Source organism: Arabidopsis lyrata (assembly GCF_000004255.2).
Source record: "Arabidopsis lyrata subsp. lyrata unplaced genomic scaffold ARALYscaffold_7, whole genome shotgun sequence".
In the NCBI taxonomy this organism is placed as follows: domain Eukaryota; kingdom Viridiplantae; phylum Streptophyta; class Magnoliopsida; order Brassicales; family Brassicaceae; genus Arabidopsis; species Arabidopsis lyrata.
In genome coordinates this window covers 17,891,866-17,906,444 of record NW_003302549.1, presented here as the reverse complement: position 1 = coordinate 17,906,444, position 14,579 = coordinate 17,891,866, and the positions used below count along the sequence as shown (strand labels likewise).

Below are 14,579 nucleotides of genomic sequence, written 5' to 3'. Positions count from 1 at the left end.
TGTCAGATGGAAGAGAGGGATTAGTAGATTTCACAGTTTATCGCCTTTTGGGGAATTCGCAGGCGGAGCAAAGATGAAGCGGCACCTAGGATTTCGACTATCTCTCGAGGAGGTTGTCAATAAATGAGAGTAAATAATTTTGTTTAATTAAAATTATATTTTTCTAAAAACGCAAAAGGAGCCCAAATATTCAAATTTCAAAATAGAGGTATCATTTGCCTATTGAAATATTTGTCCCCTCTACCAAAACACATGCGTAGGGAGATAATTGTAAAAACATATGGTTTTCCGACAGATACTATGCATGTATGGTTAGTTTGTGAATTCTTTTTGAATTCAAGGTTGGTTCCTATAAATTCCCATTTTTTAAAAGACCAAACTAATTATTTTTGTAGACACCAAACTATTTCTAAAATATCAAATTAGAAAGTTGGTTAAAAGGTTACGTTATGCACTTTTATGCTTAAGACCCAATCTATTTGACTCAGCCAATCATAAATCTCCACGTATGTGGTTATCAGCCAATCATAAATCTCCACGTATGTGGTTATCTTCTTCGATAGTATTCATATATATCCGACGGGATTATCAATGGCATCGAGAAGATAATCTCCCAAATGTCATCTTCAACTTTCAGGTATTCTTCATTTCTTCTCTCTCGATTTCTTCAGATCTTTAAATCATTCGATAGAGTCAACGAATTTCTCAGATTGATTCAGTTTCTTGCTTGATTCTAAATTTGTCGAATCTATCATTGTTTCAGTTTTGCATTAGATTTTGTGAATCTAGGTTTAAAATTAACATTTAGATTTGCGATTCTTTGTGGCGACAGGTAAAACTGTGTCTAGATTTGGGAGATTGAAGTATGGGCAGATTCAGTGTGATGAATCATTTGGTGATATTCTCTGTGTTCTTGAGCTCAGTGTTGGTATATAGAGGAGATGCTGGGGTTACAAGTAGTTTTATTAGATCCGAATGGCCCGCGGTTGATATACCACTTGACCATCATGTATTCAAAATCCCAAAAGGGTATAATGCTCCACAACAAGTGCATATAACTCAAGGTGATTATGATGGTAAAGCTGTTATCATCTCATGGGTTACACCAGATGAACCTGGTTCTAGCAAAGTATATTACGGCGCGGTGCAGGGGAAATATGAGTTTGTTGCTGAAGGGACATACCATAACTACACATTTTACAAATATAAGTCTGGGTTTATTCATCACTGCCTTGTCTCTGGCCTTGAGGTAACAATACCAAGAAGATTTTGCATTTCGGTTTTACTTTTTGTTTCTCAAGAACCATTCCGAAAAGATATAAAGTAATCATTTGGTGACAATGGAACTATATAATGGTTGTTTGTCTATTGCATTGTAGATTAGTTATGCATTTAGAAAGTGGAATCAGTATCAATGTTTTTTTCGTTAAACCTATCTGAACCTAGTATATTTGATGGGATCTAAGATTATATTCAAATGCAAACTATACAGTGTACGAATACAAATTTGAGTTTTTTCATCTCTGCCTTGTCTCTGACCTTGAGGTAACTAAAGAAAAGGATCTTGCTTACCGCAGAACTGATATCTAATGTTCATTTTGTGTGGCAAATTGTGAATTTGAAACTATATAATGGTTGTTTGGCTATTGCAATGTTTTTGCCTTTGGACCTATGTGTTTATATTTGATGCAAGTTTCTTTTCTTTTATTTACTGGGACAATGCTAATCTATATGTGTTGCCTATCAGCATGATACAAAATACTATTACAAGATCGAAAGCGGTGATTCTTCTCGTGAGTTTTGGTTTGTTACACCACCAGAGGTACATCCAGATGCTTCCTACAAGTTTGGTATTATAGGTATGTCAGAGTTACGTATCTTCCCTGTGTTAATATTTTGATCTAAATGCATCTGCCCTTGTTCCAAGACTTCGTTCTTTAGGATTCATTGCAGAGATAATTTGAAATATTGTTTCAATGAGAGTTTCTTGACTTTTTTCTCCATTTCTGAAAAGCCAAACTCAGTTTCACGTACGAATTATTGTAGGCGATATGGGCCAAACATTCAACTCGTTATCCACACTGGAACACTACATGCAGAGTGGAGCTCAAGCTGTCTTATTTCTAGGAGATCTCTCTTATGCTGACAGATATGAGTATAATGACGTTGGTGTGAGATGGGATAGCTGGGGTCGTTTTGTGGAGCCTAGTACCGCTTATCAACCGTGGCTCTGGTCAGCAGGAAATCACGAAGTAGATTACATGCCATACATGGTAAATATCTGAGTCATCCTGTACTGTCTTACTAACCTACCCAGGTAACATATAGGTTATTCTTGAAATTCGAGTCCCATGGAATCAACAAAGTAGAGTTGTTCTTGTTCCAATGCTACATTTCTTCCATTTTAACAGTTCTCAGACATAGATCAATTGTTACAGGTGCTTAAGAAAGTACCTGAAGCTTAAAGAGTGAAATGAATTGGTTACATGAACTTTGATATAAGTAAACATATAGGAAGATGAAACTTTCATTATAGCTATTATTCTAACTTCTCACTAGTCAGATTGTGTGCTTGACTTCTGTTTTTGTTCCTCCTTAGAGTTCTCAACCGTGTAAAACATTTACAGGGGGAAGTGACACCTTTCAGGAATTACCTTCAGCGTTACACTACGCCTTACTTAGCCTCAAAAAGTAGCAGTCCTCTTTGGTATGCTGTTAGGCGTGCATCCGCTCATATCATTGTCCTCTCCAGCTATTCGCCTTTTGGTAATACCTCCATTGCTCAACAACACCCTCTGCCTCTAACTTTTTCTTCTTTTACTTATAAATAACACCAATGAGTAAATTTCTGTTGTAAATCTTCTTAAGCATGACTCTTTCCGAGTGTTGTGCAGTGAAATATACCCCTCAATGGCACTGGCTTAGTGAAGAGCTTAAAAGAGTTGACAGGGAAAAAACTCCTTGGCTAATTGTTCTGATGCACGTCCCAATATACAATAGTAATGAAGCACACTTCATGGAGGGTGAAAGCATGCGAGCAGTTTTTGAGGAGTGGTTTGTCGAACACAAAGTGGATGTAATCTTTGCTGGCCATGTTCATGCCTACGAGAGATCGGTACTTGCCTTTACCAGAAACTCCCCACAGATTTTATATGCTTCATTCTCTTTAGTGAAATCTTTGATTTTCTCATCTCAGTACCGAATATCAAATGTGCGGTATAATGTGTCAAGCGGAGATCGTTTCCCAGTTCCAGATAAGTCAGCTCCTGTTTATATCACAGTTGGAGACGGAGGAAATCAAGAAGGTCTGGCTGGAAGGTGAGTGACATGAACAAATTGTTAGAGATAGAATCCAATTCCAAACTAAAACCTTTATTATGATAATAGAAAGATAGAACAATAAAGTAACAAGAGTATAAACTCCCCAAAGAGAACTAAGTTCTCTTCCCTCGGCCTAACCCGATAGAATCCTCCAAAGCTCTCAATTGCTTGGATAGGTTTCACAAACAAAACCTAACCCTTATTTATAATAGAACATAAAGTAAAAGACTCTAGGAAAAGTAAATAAGAAAATGGAAATCCTAAACTATTTTCTAAATCATAAATTAGGAAGTATTCATATCACAAATTCAATGAAATTGCTGGAACAGAAAATGAGTGTTCCTTGAATGTGATAAGAACGAACCTATGAAACTGCTACTCTTATCCTAATTCGCTAAAACCAGAGAGACTTGAGTAATGAGAGACTCTCTCAACCAAATGCCCAACCAGACCCGAAATCAATCTGCTGAGAGATCCTTATAAACCCAGACCTCGCTAAAATGATCCCTAACCAACTCACAACAACTAGTCTGCTACATTCCGTCCTAGGCTAGTAAGAGTATATATAGCCAATAGTTGAGCTGCTGAACATCTTCAGAGCTGATTAAAATGATAATAACCGCTCTCATATGCATGGTTATCTTTAGTAGTTATACTATTGGGTGATGAGAACATGTGCCTTTTTCTTGTTTCAGGTTTAGGGAACCACAGCCAGATTATTCTGCATTTCGAGAAGCTAGCTACGGCCACTCTACTCTGGATATAAAGAACCGAACACATGCGATATACCACTGGAACCGCAATGATGATGGGAAGAAAGTAGCAACAGATGAATTTGTGTTACACAACCAGTACTGGTAAGTTTTCTAATTCTCACTTTAGTAACTGCATAGATGGAGAACTAAGTGAATACAATGCGCAGGGGAAAGAACATTCGACGGAGAAAGCTTAAGAAGCATTATATCAAGAGTGTTGTGGCTGGTGGCTGGATTGCCACTTGATTCACCAAGTCTGCCTCATGCTTTCTATTAAAGTGTGTGAGGATATTCTTTTAACTCAAAACTTATTACTTATATGCTTATAATTTGATGTTAAATTTCTTTCCCGCTTAAGTTTTCTGCCATCTGAAATATGATGATGGGAATTATGTATTCTTATCACTCTTTTAATGATGTGAGGTCTACTTCTGGGATTTTGGGTTTTGTGAATAATGTATTCCTTATAACGGTGTTAAGGAAATCTTTCACATGGGTTGAATTGAGAAGTCCATCAAATGGACGTCCACAATGTGTTTTTACATCAAGATTTGTCCGAAGAAATGTAATCAAACTCTTTCTGATGTTTCAAACATCTGATCCAGCTAAAGTGGGTCGACTTAGCAAACATCGACTCTTGTATGGTATGGGTTTGTTCAATCGTATGTAGATTATTTGCTGTTCACTTCAGTATGGGATAGAGTGTGTCTATGAGTTATTACATGTACACGACTTGGTGATTTATGGAAACCATTTGGTGAGTTCAGGAGATTCAAACAAAGGTTATTTGAGCAGTTGCTTCCATATCAAAGACTTTAGGGAAGATAAACTACCACTTCATAGGAATTGAGGTTTCTTAGAAGGACACAAGTTGATGAGGTCATCGACCTAAGCTGTGAATCAAACCAAGACAAACCAAACATTCCCGAAGTTAAGGATGGACCAATGACTCGTTCTAAGGCAAGAAGGCTCAAGGAAGGGTTTAACAAGGCTGTAGAGACTCTACTCAGCACCATGGAACTTGGAGAGATGTCCAGAAACACTCAAGTATCTACGACTTCTCAAGAAAGCTCAAGTGCACCCGATTTGGACCTACTAGAGGACTTTGCACGTCTCAGCCTCAAGGAAGCAACTCCAACCGAAACCCATTGTAAGTCTATTTCATTGGCAGGTGTAGGAGCTAAAAACATCAAGATTTCAACAAAGAACACTTTAGAGCTGCAAGATACGTCCAAGACAAGCAATGGATCCAACAAGCTTCAAGTAGAACAAGAAGACAAGCTTGAAGGTAATCACGTGGAAACTCTTGAAGATCTTCATCAATTAGAGCTCAAAGGACTCCAAGAGGAGGAAACCATCAAGGAAATCAAGCTGGACGGACCAGACCCAGACAAGACCACTTCAGCCTCAAGCAAGCTCACTTCAAGCCAAAATCAGGTATTTTCAATATTTATGATTTGTGCAGGTAAGAATGAGTTCTCCTAGTGGTTTAAGCATCCCAGGAGACCAGGGAACGAGCCCCAGCAAGTGAGCAACGTAGTTAGCTTATTTTTGCTTATTTTCCATTTTTGTTGTTTAAGTACTTTCCTTTTCTTTTAATTTCCAATAAGTCTTGTTGCTGTGTCGTTTTTGGTTATTTGAGTCGCCCTAGGGCTAGCTGAAGAACCCCTTTATAAGGTTCCCCTGCAGCTTTGTAACATTCACGCTTTTTCTCATATCAATAAAGTAGAACTTTCTTCCTCTCAAGCCGTCGCCTTGTAGAGACTGTTGCTTGTTCTTAGGTTGTGTGATTCACCTAAGCTCGAGTTTACCTTGCTGTATCAGAGATCCTTCCATCATCTCTGTGGTGCCATCGATCCACTTCACATCCATCCTTTTGATCTCACAAGAGAGAGCGTCACAGCCAGCTTGTTTGATTCCGCATCGACTTCAGGCCTCATCCCTTTGAGTCTTGTCGTATAAACTCACCCACTGAAACTTAAGAGAGTGCGCTACAGCCAGCTTAAGTTTCCCATCGATCCTCCTCATATTCACTCGTCCACGCTTCAAAACATCAAGCTCGACCTCACGTCGAGATAGTCGGTCGAGTCCGCCACTCGAGTCAGTTCCTGCGCCCTTATAAGTCTCTTAACCGAGTCTTATATCATTTTGGTATCAGAGCCTAAGGTTCCTACCTCAGGTTCTATCCATTCTATCCCCTAGAATTCAATTAGCTTGTTTTAAAATTCTTGTTGCTTGTTTCTGCTTCTGTTTCATTATAAAAAGAAAAACCCTATAAGCACAAAAAAAAAAAATCGCTTTCTTGGTTATTGTTTCTTATAGTTTGCTTATCTTTAACCATAAAAACCCCATAAAAAGTTTCGTTTGATTCTGTTTTCTAGGTTGTTAGTTTTGACTAGTGTCTGTTTCAAGTCTTTTTTTATTAAAACCAAAAATCAAAAGAAATTGTTTACTGTTCTTGTTTCGTTTTATTTGTTTCTGTTTGCATTTAGCACTTTTCAATTCTGTGGTACCTTTAATTTCTTGTTCTTTTTGTTGAGTGCAAGTGACAACAACACCTAAGGAGTACTATGGCTGATGGAGATGAAGTCCCCCAGGATGCTATCCTGCAAATGCTCACAGCTATGAGAGAGGAGATGAGAGGAATTAGAGACCGGGTTGGAAGATTGGAACAACCTCCACCACCTCAGCCTAGAGCTGGAGAGAGGAATGTTCAAGCTAGGAGAAACATCCGTGAAGAGGATGATGAGATTCTGGACGTGGAGGAAGATGACATACCACCTGATCCTTTGTTGCGCCAACACCAACGAAGAGAAGACCCTCTGAGAATGAATCAAGCTAGACGAGTAGAACCTCGTGACACTTACAAAGACCTGAAACTAACACCACCTACTTTTGCAGGAAAATCTGATCCAGAGGTCTACATGGATTGGGAGAGACGTCTAGAGTATATATTTGACTGTTATAGCTATGGAGAACGCAAGAAAGTAGCTGTTGCAGCCGCGCAGCTCACTGACAATGCACTCGCATGGTGGGACAGAAACGTGGCTGAGAGAAGGAGGCAACGTTTTGGACCAGTAGTGACATGGAGTGACATGAAATACCTTCTACGGCTTAGGTATGTTCCTGAACACTACCATAGAGACTTACAAAAACGTTTTCGTAAGTTGTCTCAGGGAACCAGAAGCGTAGATGAGTACTTTGAGGAATTTGAGAAGCTTATGAACTCCCTAGAGCTAGAGGAGTTTGAGGAAGCATTGATGGCCCAATTCATAGACGGCCTGCATGAAAGAATTCAAAGGAAGGTAGAGAGAGCGCAGTATAGTGGATTGCATGAGCTGTTGCATCTAGCTGCCCAAGTAGAACAACAGATAAAGCGTAAGACGAACTTCACCAGTCGCAACAAAACATCTCAAACATGGGCGTCTAGCAGCTCAAAGCCTGTAGATAAAGGGAAGAACGTGGAGATTGATTCTCGGTTCAAGAAGAACAATGCTGAGACATTCAAAACCAACAGACCTGAGCAAGGTAAGTTTCCCAATAATAACTCAAGAGCTCGTGATATAACTTGTTTTAAGTGTCAAGGAAGAGGACATTACGCAAGAGACTGCCCCAACCAGAGAGCCATGATCATCACTAATAATGGCGAGTATGAGTCACAAGACGAGCTAGATGATGAAACCATTGAGCAAAGTGATGACATTGAGTATCCAGACAGTGGGGAAACTTTAGTGATTCGAAGGGTACTTAGTGCATTTGTGAATCCTGAGGAGAAAGTACAAAGGGAAAACCTCTTTCACACAAGATGTACAGTGAAAAACAAGGTATGTAATCTTATCATAGATAGCGGTTCTTGTACTAATGTTGCTAGCAAGTATATGGTGGACAGGTTAGGTTTTGAGAAGACTAGACATCCTAGACCATACAGACTACGTTGGCTTAATGATCAAACCGAGCTAAAGATATCCGAGCAAGTGTCTATACCGTTTAGTGTGGGCAAATACCAAGATGAAGTCACTTGTGACGTGGTACCAATGCAAGCGGGACACCTTCTGCTAGGGAGACCATGGCAGTTTGACAGAGCCTCACAACATGATGGACGAACAAACCACTACTCTCTTACACATAATGGTCGTAAGTATAACCTAGCACCTCTTAGTCCTTCTGAAGTTCATGAACTTCAAATTCGGATGAACAAAGAGGTAGAAGTAAGAAAACCAACCCTTTATTTATCTTCTGGAGCTATTTGTAAAACCATTAGTGCCCAAGGCACTGTGCTACTAATGATGTTTAAAGAGTGTCTAAGCTCAGGTATAAGTGATCTAGAAATTGCACCAACGGTTCAGCCCCTCCTCAACAAGTACAAGGATCTATTTCCCGAGGAGATACCCTCTGGATTACCCCCAATTCGAGGCATAGAGCACAAGATTGATCTTGTTCCTGGCTCAGCCTTACCCAACAAGCCAGCATATCGAATGAATCCTGAAGAAAGCAAGGAATTAGAAAGACAAGTAAGGGATTTAATGGATAAGGGTTACATTAGAGAGAGTTTGAGTCCGTGTGCTGTACCAGTACTCTTAGTTCCCAAGAAAGATGGTACATGGAGGATGTGTGTGGACTGCCGCGCCATCAACAACATCACCATCAAGTATAGACATCCAATTCCACGCTTAGATGATATGCTAGACGAGTTAAGTGGTTCAACCGTCTTCTCCAAAGTTGATCTGAAAAGTGGCTACCACCAAGTCAGAATGCGTGAAGGAGATGAATGGAAAACTGCTTTCAAAACCAAGCAGGGTCTATATGAGTGGTTAGTTATGCCCTTCGGCTTGACTAACGCACCTAGCACTTTCATGCGACTAATGAACCAGGTTCTTCATTCTTATATAAGTAAATTCGTAGTTGTTTACTTTGATTATATTCTTATCTACAGTAAGAACCTAACTGATCATTTAGAACATCTGGAACTAGTGCTTAAAACACTTCGAAAGGAAGGCCTATATGCTAACCTTAAGAAGTGCATGTTTTGTACTAACCGTCTCATTTTCTTAGGCTTTGTAGTGAGTGAACAGGGACTACAAGTCGATGAAGAAAAGATAAGAGCTATCCAAGAATGGCCTACTCCTACCACCATTGGACACGTGAGGAGCTTTCACGGCTTAGCGAGCTTCTATAGGAGGTTTGTTAAAGATTTTAGTACGGTGGCTGCACCACTCACGGCTGTGATTAAGAAAAATGCACCATTCTCATGGGGAGCAGCTCAAGATACTGCGTTTAACACCCTCAAGGATCGGCTTACACATGCACCAGTTCTAGCTTTACCGGATTTTGAAGAGATGTTTGAAGTAGAGTGTGATGCATCAGGTTTGGGCATTGGAGCGGTGTTGCATCAAAGAAAGAGACCCGTGGCATTTTTCAGTGAGAAGCTAAGCGGAGCCACATTGAACTACCCTACATATGACAAGGAGTTGTACGCCTTGGTTCATGCATTGGAAACATGGCAACACTACCTTCTGTCTAAGGAGTTCATCATTCACACCGATCATGAGACACTTAAGCATCTACGAGGTCAGACTTCACTTAAGAGAAGACATGCTAAGTGGCTGGAGTTCATAGAAACGTTCCCATATGTTATCAAATACAAGAAGGGAAAGGAGAACGTTGTAGCAGATGCATTGTCTAGGAGATATGCATTGATATCAACAATGGAGGCACGTGTAATGGGTTTTGAACACATCAAGGACCTCTACAAAGATGATCCAGACTTTAAGGAAGCTTATGAAGCTTGTGGGAAGGGAGCTTATGGATCATACTATCTTCATGATGGGTTTCTGTTTCGTGACAAAAGGTTGTGTGTACCACAAGGATCACTTTAGAGAATTACTATTAAGAGAAGCACATGGTGGAGGCCTAATGGGACATTTTGGTGTTGACAAAACGTTGGCTGTAGTAGTTGATCACTTCTTTTGGCCTCACCTCAAGAAAGATGTGGAGAAGCACTGCTCTCGTTGTGGCATTTGTCACAGAGCTAAATCCAGGTTACATCCTCATGGTCTTTATTTACCTTTACCTATACCTAACGCTCCATGGGTGGATATATCTATGGATTTTGTCCTAGGACTACCAAAGATAAGGCATAAGGATTCAGTTTTTGTCGTCGTGGATCGGTTCTCAAAGATGGCCCATTTCATACCATGCGACAAGACCAATGATGCCACACAAATCGCTGATCTATTCTTCAAAGAGGTGGTACGTTTACATGGTATACCTAGAACTATTGTTTCTGACCGAGATTCTAAGTTCCTAGGTCACTTCTGGAGAACCTTGTGGAGAAAGCTTGGAACCAAGCTGTTGTTCTCTACCACTTGTCATCCTCAAACGGATGGACAAACCGAAGTGGTAAACCGTACTTTATCTACTTTACTTCGAGTCACTCTTGGTAGAAATCTGAAAACATGGTTAGATTGTTTGCCGTTTATCGAATTTGCTTATAACCATGCTACTCACTCGGCTACTAAGATGTCTCCTTTTGAAGTTGTATACGGATTTAATCCTTTGACGCCTTTGGACCTTTCACCGATACCCCAAGCGGAGCAAATCAATTTAGATGGTCTAAACAAAGGAGAGTTCGTGAAGAAGCTGCATGAGAAGGTCCGAGACAACATACTGAAGAAGACTAAAGAATACAAGAAGAGGGCTGACAAAGGACGCAAGAAATTGGTCTTTGAACCAGGAGAATGGGTGTGGCTGCACATGAGACCAGAGAGGTTCCCAAACCAAAGAAGCTCAAAGCTTTCACCTAGAGGAGATGGCCCCTTCAAAGTGCTAGAGAAGATCAACGACAATGCCTACCGCTTGGAGCTGCCAAGTGAGTTCAATATGTCACATAGTTTTAATGTTGCTGATCTATCTCCTTTTGATTCAGATGATCCAGTTTTGAGGACAAAACCTTCTGAAGAGGGTGGGAATGATGAGGTCATCGACCTAAGCTGTGAATCAAACCAAGACAAACCAAACATTCCCGAAGTTAAGGATGGACCAATGACTCGTTCTAAGGCAAGAAGGCTCAAGGAAGGGTTTAACAAGGCTGTAGAGACTCTACTCAGCACCATGGAACTTAGAGAGATGTCCAGAAACACTCAAGTATCTACGACTTCTCAAGAAAGCTCAAGTGCACCCGATTTGGACCTAACAGAGGACTTTGCACGTCTCAGCCTCAAGGAAGCAACTCCAACCGAAACCCATTGTAAGTCTATTTCATTGGCAGGTGTAGGAGCTAAAAACATCAAGATTTCAACAAAGAACACTTTAGAGCTGCAAGATACGTCCAAGACAAGCAATGAATCCAACAAGCTTCAAGTAGAACAAGAAGACAAGCTTGAAGGTAATCACGTGGAAACTCTTGAAGATCTTCATCAATTAGAGCTCAAAGGACTCCAAGAGGAGGAAACCATCAAGGAAATCAAGCTGGACGGACCAGACCCAGACAAGACCACTTCAGCCTCAAGCAAGCTCACTTCAAGCCAAAATCAGGTATTTTCAATATTTATGATTTGTGCAGGTAAGAATGAGTTCTCCTAGTGGTTTAAGCATCCCAGGAGACCAGGGAACGAGCCCCAGCAAGTGAGCAACGTAGTTAGCTTATTTTTGCTTATTTTCCATTTTTGTTGTTTAAGTACTTTCCTTTTCTTTTAATTTCCAATAAGTCCTGTTGCTGTGTCGTTTTTGGTTATTTGAATCGCCCTAGGGCTAGCTGAAGAACCCCTTTATAAGGTTCCCCTGCAGCTTTGTAACATTCACGCTTTTTCTCATATCAATAAAGTAGAACTTTCTTCCTCTCAAGCCATCGCCTTGTAGAGACTGTTGCTTGTTCTTAGGTTGTGTGATTCACCTAAGCTCGAGTTTACCTTGCTGTATCAGAGATCCTTCCATCATCTCTGTGGTGCCATCGATCCACTTCACATCCATCCTTTTGATCTCACAAGAGAGAGCGTCACAGCCAGCTTGTTTGATTCCACATCGACTTCAGGCCTCATCCCTTTGAATCTTGTCGTATAAACTCATCCACTAAAACTTAAGAGAGTGCGCTACAGCCAGCTTAAGTTTCCCATCGATCCTCCTCATATTCACTCGTCCACGCTTCAAAACATCAAGCTAGACCTCACGCCGAGATAGTCGGTCGAGTCCGCCACTCGAGTCAGTTCCTGCGCCCTTACAAGTCTCTTAACCGAGTCTTATATCACAAGTACACACTTGACATCGTGGCTCTATTTACACCGATCCAGAACAACGACAATTAGTGGCACACACAATTTATTTGACGATTAAGAGTCAGAGTTATGATATGCGGTTCATGTAATATCAGAGTTGATGGAAAGAATCATTGCATACGTTTTGATAAAAAAACAAAAAAAAAAACTCTTATTATTTTATTCATTTTGTACGAAAACAGATGCTAGCTACAGACTGTTATTGAGGTTTGGCACAAAATTGATTCAGAGGGATGAAGGAAATTTAGCCGCAGCCAAATGATTGTTAGAAAGACCAGAAAATGGTATTGTATCCAAAGCAATACTTAACCACAAAGCAGAACAATTTCTGAGTTCATTAATTTATACATACACTAACAGAGTCCAGCGAGGTAGAGAGAGCGATACTGACTCGATGTTATTGCGGTTCCAACAAAATCTATGAAGAACAGTGCCAACATCTGTACAAATGTAGTGAGCAGAAGAAGGCTGTCGATGATCAATCATCCTTACAAGTAGCCTTGTTATGTCCCACTCCTCCACACTTTGTACAACACACGGATCGTCCTCTTTTCCGGTCTTTGATTCTGTTCTCTACTCCCTGAACTCGGGAAAACAGAGGGGGAAGTACTTGTTCATCCTCTTCCTTGCTGCTGCCTTCATTCTCCACCAAAGCTAAGTCAATCGCAACTGCTCCTAGAGCTACTGAGTACGTTAAACGGTAACTATCAACTGTAAAGAAACTTGAACAATAGTCATACAGATTTCTTCCTTTTGTGTTTAGGACAGCAATCGCGTGCTGGCAAGGGAGGCCTGTGGGCTTCCACCCGTAACAGCTGCAGGTTTGGTTACTCATGTCCACAAGCTGAACAGACCCATCATGAACCTCAAAAAGCGTGTCTGAGCAAAAGAAAACTTTTAGCGTGCTTGCTTTCTTGCATTCTTCCACTAGACTTTCCTCCTTAGATGGCACAAGTTGGCTGAACCACGGTTTTGACTTCTCCTGACTACTGTTTACCAACTCCACAATTTTATTCACAAATGCCACAAGTTTCTGGACGATGGAAGTTTCCTGACTTTCTTCAATCCACTTCGAGTAAATCTCTGCCACATCTGACGTAATATGGCTGTATGGTTCACCTTCAAACAAGGCACATGCCCAGTACTTTGATTCAATCTGCATTACCCAATCATAAGCTCTAGGAGACACTCGTCTTATTTGCTCGGTGTAAACCTTAAACCCATCAAGTCGATCAGCACGTGCTGCAGCCAGTAAATAGTATGTTAACGATGGTTTCCCATCTCCAAGAAACGGACCTCTCAGGCTTCTCATAAAATCCTCCATCAAGTAATGTATAGAATAACCATGATGGGCATTCTCGAAAATCTCCAACACAGAAGTCATTAGTCCTTTCTCTCGGTCGGAGACAAAGGTAAGAGCCCGTAAACTGGGCAAAGCTACCTTTAATTGTTCCAGAAACCAACGCCAAGTTTCATCAGTTTCCACATCCACAAGGGCTAATGCCACTGGAAGCACGCCATCATCTCCATCCAAGGCAGAAGCTGTTAACAAAATCTCATGATACCTAGACTTAAATGGAATGGCATCAAGGAAAAGAAGCGGCCGGCAACCAGTTTGAAAGCCATGTAGACAAGATTGGAAAGACAGAAAAAGCCGCTGAAATCTTCTGTCCTCACCAACCACCAAATTAACCATACTTCCAGGGTTTGCCTCAACTACCTTATTCACAAATTGAGGCAAATGCTTATATGCCTCTCTGAATGATGTATGAAGTCCTCCTTTAGCTTCATCAATGCCCCGTCTGATAGTGCAATAACTGAGCTCAATACCAAAATCCTGAAAAATCGAGTCAGCTATGTTCTTAGTCTTCTGATTTGGGTTCTCCTGCAACCTCTCCTTGATGATACCCACTACCCAGTTCTTTTTGGGATGAGCAGATTTCCAAGATTCTCCCCCGCACGTATGCCTTCTATTAAATTTTTTTATCCTGAACACACTTTCAGATGGTACCCATGATGCATAAATCTTCCAAGGACAACCTCCAACTAAACAAACACCACATGCACGATTTGATTCATTCTTCCTTAATCTGTACCCAAAACGACAAGCAACTGCATATTTCTGCAGCGCATCACGAAATTCAACGACACTTTCAAATCCCTGACCCACACCAGTAATGCATCGTTTCCATGAGGCTACCAAGCTCTCTACAGCAGAGTCAGGCGCTAGTCC

The 14,579-nt window shown here is 40.8% G+C and overlaps 1 protein-coding gene across 1 annotated transcript; it reads left to right on the top strand.

Annotated features, from left to right (window-relative positions):
- Positions 1-537: 537 nt before the first annotated feature.
- Positions 538-4,653, top strand: LOC9304473 (bifunctional purple acid phosphatase 26). Its single transcript, XM_021017512.1, has 9 exons — positions 538-637; positions 833-1,249; positions 1,748-1,859; positions 2,047-2,273; positions 2,628-2,766; positions 2,895-3,115; positions 3,197-3,318; positions 4,017-4,178; positions 4,244-4,653. The coding sequence occupies exons 2-9, from the start codon at positions 866-868 to the stop codon at positions 4,320-4,322; spliced, it is 1,446 nt and encodes a 481-aa protein (XP_020873171.1). The 5' UTR covers positions 538-637; positions 833-865; the 3' UTR covers positions 4,323-4,653.
- The last annotated feature ends 9,926 nt before the right edge of the window (positions 4,654-14,579 follow it).